Source organism: Eurypyga helias, unplaced genomic scaffold (genome assembly GCF_000690775.1).
Source record: "Eurypyga helias isolate BGI_N326 unplaced genomic scaffold, ASM69077v1 scaffold9937, whole genome shotgun sequence".
NCBI classification, from domain to species: Eukaryota; Metazoa; Chordata; class Aves; order Eurypygiformes; family Eurypygidae; genus Eurypyga; species Eurypyga helias.
The window spans coordinates 958-7,462 of NW_010262337.1; the positions used below are offsets into that span (position 1 = coordinate 958).

At 46.5% G+C, this 6,505-nt stretch overlaps 1 protein-coding gene across 1 annotated transcript in view; it reads right to left on the reverse strand.

The window, feature by feature from the left end:
* Positions 1-806: 806 nt before the first annotated feature.
* Positions 807-6,505, reverse strand: part of LOC104512634 (sorting nexin-24-like) — an 8,001-nt gene continuing 2,302 nt past the window's right edge. The window contains exons 4-5 of the mRNA XM_010155690.1: positions 5,946-6,010; positions 807-877 (exon numbers count right to left, since the gene is read on the reverse strand). Coding sequence (XP_010153992.1) covers positions 807-877; positions 5,946-6,010 — 136 coding nt within the window. The remainder of the gene's footprint in view (positions 878-5,945; positions 6,011-6,505) is intronic.

Genomic DNA, 6,505 nt, shown 5'->3' on the forward strand with positions numbered 1-6,505 from the left:
GCTTACCAGAGTCGGCTGCTCGGCGGCTCACCAAACACTAAGATACAGAGTGTGGTCCGCGGGCTGTCGGGAAGAGCAGCCGCGCGCACGGATCCGGTGCCGTCACTGCGTGGAGGCGCCTAAGGGCCGCGTAAAATCGCCTGGCAGACGAAATGGTTTTGACTGAAACCCAGAAAATCTCCCGAGAGCGAGCTGCGCACCTCAGGATGCGGAAGCACGTTTTCCAATAGGAACTCTCCATACATGGGCACTGGCTCCTTCCCATTCCGATACTGAGGAGCGGATTCAAAACGATTTAAGAAAAATGAACAAAATACTCCAAGTTGCTTTCAACAACTTCTCGCTCTAATTTCTTTTTTGGCCGTTTCTCACGCCCTCTTCAGCGCCAGCACTTTTAATCCATCCACTGCCAGCAATGGGTGAGGTGCTGGGAAAAATCCTGGGGCAAAAAGGTTTAGTGTAACTTAGGACAGAAATTATAGAAATAATTAGGAGAGCTTTCAATTCTTTTCGAAGGTTAGTGTAATTCAGTGTGAGACTTTCAGCTTTTAGTGTTAAATAGTTAGAGCACGTCGATGTACAGAAGGTATAAATAACTTCAATACTGTTGTTTCCGTATCTTTTAAAAGCAGCAATTGTAGGAACATTGATTTCACTTAAAAAGATAAAATGCTTGAATTTAAACTGAGGTTTTGCCTCTTCCTTCTCAGCGTAATTTTTACGTCACCGCATTTCATTCCCAGTTAATTCCACTACTCATGGCTCTCGGAGACTTGCTTCTGCTCTCTTCCAGCCACACGTCTCTTCTACCTGGGCAGTAAATGAGGATAAAATATTCCATGCAGAATTCCTTCTATAACTACATTCGGAAAGTCATCTGGAAAAAAAAAGAGAAAGGGATGCAAATGAACTTACCTTACCTTCCTCACCTACATCAGCCCAACAGACATGTTTCTGTGAACCCTGACGAGGTGAGGCCTCCCGTAATCCCGTAATCCGGGTCATGGCGTCACCCCACGGCCCGTCCGTGTGGGGCAGGTGCCACTCACGGCCCTGTTTCAGCACTACAGCCCCTTCGGCGTAGCGCCGGGCACGGCACCAACGCCCCGCCAGATCCCTGGCTGACTGATTTACAGGGATGTTCCGATACGTCGTGCTGCGAGGCCCCAGCTCTTTATCTGCATCTTTTCTCACAAGGAAGATGGATTACACCGGCAATTCAATTTCTAACAAAATCTCAATATACTTGAAGGAATTCTGAGATTGCTACTGGGAATACTTCCAAGCTGTTTTTCCGTTGTGGCTTACAGGCCGAGAAGGCTGGAGGATGCCTACACCATCAGGGATGATGATTCGAGGCAGGAAAATTTCAGGCTGTCTAATCAACATGAAGTGTCACCTGTTACGAAAAGTCATCCTAAAATATCTGCAGTGGGAAAAAAAACCCCAAACCACTGTGTTCTTGCCACAGATGTAGAGGAAACTGGCACTTCAGGTTAAATTTAGCATCAAGGAATTACCTGCTAAAACCCAGCAACAGATCCACGCAGAGGAATGGCAGGATGCACCTTACGGAAGTGAAAGCGTTTTTCAGACGCACCGAACTCCTGCCCTTTTACGTGAAGGGTTTACCCAATCAGCGGGCAGGAAGAGTAACCGCTTCTGATCACATCTTACGATCTTAAAATTGCGAGTAGGCTAGGAGATGGGTCTGCCTAGAACAGGCTGCTTCCGGTACGGGACGTGCCGAATCTTGCCTTCACCCACCAGCCTACAGGGCATTCCAAAGGGGAGATGCAACTTTCGTGAAACTCACTAGTTCTTTCATAATTCACGTCACCTAATGTGGGTAGGATTTAGGGTTTGCTCCTAATTCCTTCACTCAAATCATATCGGAGGTAAAAATACTGAGAAAAAAGCAGATTTGGACTTGGTAATAAAAAAAAAAAAAATTAGTTTAAAGGCCTTACAGGTATGAATAAGGTGATTCCAGCATATAAACAGAGTATTTTAGGATGTTTTAACGAGCTGCAACCTCCGCCATAAACAATATGTGCATAATCCTTCCCAACATCTCATAGTAAGTCGCCATTATAAATCACCTGATAATATTTTGAATCCAATAATGATTCCTCAAGTCCTGCAAGCTCAGCTATCCCAAATCACCCTGGCAGAATAACCCTATGCCGTTGTCGTTAATGTTATTAAAAATACACTTGTAAGGGCAATCTGATGCTTTCCTTCTAAATTAAGTGCTGTAGTTCCAGAAACCAGATTTTGCTGGTTCTTCTGTTAACGTCCAGCATATAGAGGAAAATGAGTATTGATTAAAAAAAAATGATACAACTCTACAGCGTCAGATTTACTGTGAGGCTTTGTTGCTTAAAAAAAAATCACGCATGTTAATTTAAGCTAAATGTACAAACACACCGAAGCTCGGTCTGACAGATCTGTGACACTTAACACGGCTTACAGAACCATCAGTTTTCAAACAACCGTCAGTAAATCTGAGTTCCTGGGGGTTCTTTTTTTTAGTTTTTGGGGTATCGTTCTCAACTCGCAGCATTTTAGATTCGTCCATTTTTCTTCAAAATACTGCACAATTCTTTTTCCCCATCCCGCTCAGAAAGAAGCGGCCATCTGAGACAAAAAAACCGACGTCCGAGTCACAACAACGCGCGCCTGAAGGGCAGCGGGGTTTGGGAGTCGTGATTTTGGCAAGCTGCCTGGCCAACGCCTGAAGTCCAGCCATTAGAGTAACGGCAGGACCCTGTTTCATACACGCAAAGGGGGTGAAAAACTGTTATTTGAGTATTACGTTCCGGAAACACCTGTTTTCATTAAAACCCCACAAATACACGATTTCCTGTTTTATGGGGAAGACACAGGGCGGGAATGCCAGGGAAGACCAATGCCGCTTCTGATCCAGAGAGCTGTCAGGGTTCACCTTCTGCAGAGTATGCAGCGTGAACCGCTGTTGGCTACAGGCGGCTTTGGGCCACGGGGTGAACAACCTCGGCTGCTTCACACAAAGGGATCAGCCTGCGAACGGGTCTGACAGGGAAGAGTTCAGAAAGCTCACCTCTACTCTCTCTCTGCTGCAAACTAAAAACGAAGAATATTTAAAGGTAGTTCTGTAAAAAATGTTTCTTTCTAACCAGACCTGAGTCAACCAGTAGAGCTCCTAGGCTTACCACCTGGTTTTCTTCATTCTTTTTCAAATGACAACTACATTCTAATTTGTGCTTTAATCCATTACGTTAAAAGAATAACCTGCAAATGATTTTGATGCTTTAGAGTCTTCAAATACAAAGAATATTCACCTGCCTTATGAAATTCTAAATACTGTGCGTCAGGGCCAAAAAATGCCTCGGCCAAAGCCTGAGAAGTGCTTTATTTCAGATGTCATTAATGAGACCTACTTGATATTTAAACATGTCACAAGTTAGAAGGGGCTTTTATCTTAATCTTTATCCCTAGGTAAAGGAACAGTTACAAAATTCATTAAAGATTCCCCGTGCCTTGAAGAAAAGGGAGCTTGGCCTTACTCGGACTACGCATTAGGGAAGGTAGATGAGTACCACCACAGAACTGCCAAATCCCGAACACAAGTCTCACAGCAGAACCTTACGTGTCGGCTGGAAACATTAAGCACTGTCCTCATTCTTCAGGATAACTGTATGAAATCCATTTTCTGCCTCAGGAATGGTACGGAATGAAATGATGCTCATAATGTACATCCTGCTCTCGGTGACTCCAAGTTTGCAATTAAGAGGATCATTAAACCTGCAGTTCTGTGTCCAGCTCTGGAGCCGCAACATCAGAAGGATATTGATCAGTTGGAGCGAGTCCAGAGGAGGCCACGAAGATGCTCCGAGGGCTGGAGCCCCTCTGCTATGGGGACAGGCTGAGAGAGTTGGGCTTGTTCAGCCTGGAGAAGAGAAGGCTCCGGGGAGACCTTATAGCACCTTCCAGTGCCTGAAGGGGCTACAAGGAAGCTGGGGGGGACTTTTGACAAGGGCCTGTAGTGACAGAACAAGGGGTAATGGGTTTAAATTGAAAGTGGGGAGGTTTAGATTGGATATCAGGAAGGAATTCTTCCCGGAGAGGGTGGGGAGGCACTGGAACAGGTTGCCCAGAGAAGCTGTGGATGCCCCATCCCTGGAAGTGTCCAAGGCCAGGCTGGATGAGGCTTGGAGCAACCTGGTCTAGTGGAAGGTGTCCCTGCCCATGGCAGGGGGGTTGGAACTGGATGGTCTTTAAGTTCCCTTCCAACCCATACCATTCTGTGACAATATGCAGACTGAGACACACAACATACCTCACTCTATGCATTAGGTATCAGCAGCATCTGGAATTTCAGAGAGAACTAACTCTGTGGGTGTTTCTGCATCGCTGCTGTCACATAGGTCAGGACTGACCTCCTGAAGCGACTACTCCCCTCACCGTGCCTCGGTTCATCGATCCGTGATCTGCACTCCAGCCTCACGTGGGCATCCAGTCCACGTGACCAGACTACTGACCAGTCGCAGTAGAAGCTAACGACCCTGGAACGCGAACCTTGGTCACGCAGGACCTCTGCACTCACTGCTTCACTCTAGAACTGCAGCTTTACGTTCCGTAGGACTCCACGGGGTCCATACTGCTGAGCCACGCTGCTACCTAGAGTGGACGCTGCCTGCAAGAGAGACTGCTTAATCCTCTTGAAATTGATGAGCCTCGTCCCTAGGGCTTGGAAAAACAGCTTGACAACAGAATCACAGACAGGTTGTGGCAGGAAGAGGTGACTGGCAGTCATCTGGTCCAACCCCTGCTCAAGCAGGGATGCCCACAGCCAGTTTCCCAGGACCATAGCCAGATGGGTTTTGAACATCTCCAAGGAGGAGACTCCACTACCTCCCTGGGCAGCCTGTGTCAGTGCTCAGTCACCCTCCCAGTGAAAAAGTGCAATCCCTTCAGGTGTTTCTATACATCCAGAGAAAATCTCAGGGAAGCACACGTCATTGGCTAAGAAACTACAAGCAAACACGTGTTCTTTCCGAAACCTACACTTAAAAATGTCATGATTTTCAAGGCAGCTCCAGAACCTGACTCTTGATTTCAACACACTATTTGGTAAAATCAAACAAAATGCCACATTAAAAAAAAAAAAAATTCTTAACTTGCAGCTCTGGGAGAAAATTCTCGCTTGGACATGTGCTACATTTTTAATACAAAAATTAGTTGAAGCAACAGTTCAAAAAAGTAAAATGACAAACCCAGGAGCAGCACGCTACTAAAAATGGTATTCTTTTTCCTGCACACATTTAATTTAAGACAGAGGGTAAATTCTCTGAATTAATAATTCAAAGAACTTTTTATTTAAAAAAAAGGGTTTATAATAAGCTATTTCAAAAACTCTTTTGAACCATGTATTAAGAGATGAAGGCTAACATAAATGTCCTGTGAAACACATAAATTTTTACTTAAAGTATACATTCTTTTTTTTTTTTTTCCCCTCCTCTAAAGAGCTCTAGAGGTTATAAACTATAAGAAATAGTAATAACCCAAATGGAAATACAAACAAGTTCGCAGTGGATCGACTGGTGTTTAGGGAAAAAGCACTTACAAAGGACTGGGCCCCTAAGTTCAGATCCTTCAGGCAAAACAGCCCAAAGGGTCAGCAGCCAGCAAAGCACAGCCATGATGTTCTTCCGTCTGCCAATCGGAATTCTCGGTAGGTTCGTCTGAGACAAAAAAATGGGGGAGAAAATTCCACCCTTTTATAAATCACCCACCCCACTCGGTGTTTTAATGGTTTCTTACACAAGAACTATCGTTTTATTGGCAGGTTATTAGATTTTGGGCCAGTGTCATTTGACTAGGCTGGTATTAATAATAATGTGGTTTATGCGGTGCAGGGTCAGATCAGTAAAGCGCCGTTAACAGATGACAGGTTTGATTACCGTTGGCTTTAGGCAAGACATATGGATCCCTCAGGAACAGCAGCACGGGCTGGTGGGACAGTTTGCTGGAAAGGTCAAGAACAGGGATGTCAGTATCAAGGGAGAGCAAACAGAATATTCTACAAACTCGCTTTGATAAAGCGAGGCGGTCGAGCCGTGCGGGAGCCAGGCCGGCGCGTTTCCCCACGCCAGCGCTGCCCAAGACGGGCAGGCTCCATCTCCCGGGAGCAGAGCTCGCCGCTCCCCAGCCACACAGGGAAACGCTCAGCGTGAGGCTGGAGGCGAAGGGGCTGCATCCCGCAGGGGCAGCTTGCAGCTGGCTTTGGGACCTCCCGACCCTGCTTTGCTCCCCGCTACTTGGTGCAATCAGGCTACCAGATCACCTGCAGCCAGGCTCGTCGGGCCACCCCACACTCAAAATTCCATCACGTTCTTCCATCCCCCAAAGCGGTTGCTGTACACCTCACCCATGGAGAGAAAGTCCTTGGAAGGCCCTCACAGGGCTCTCTCCCACCATGGCCGCGGCACAGACATCCCCCTGCCAGCGCCAGCCCCCTCTG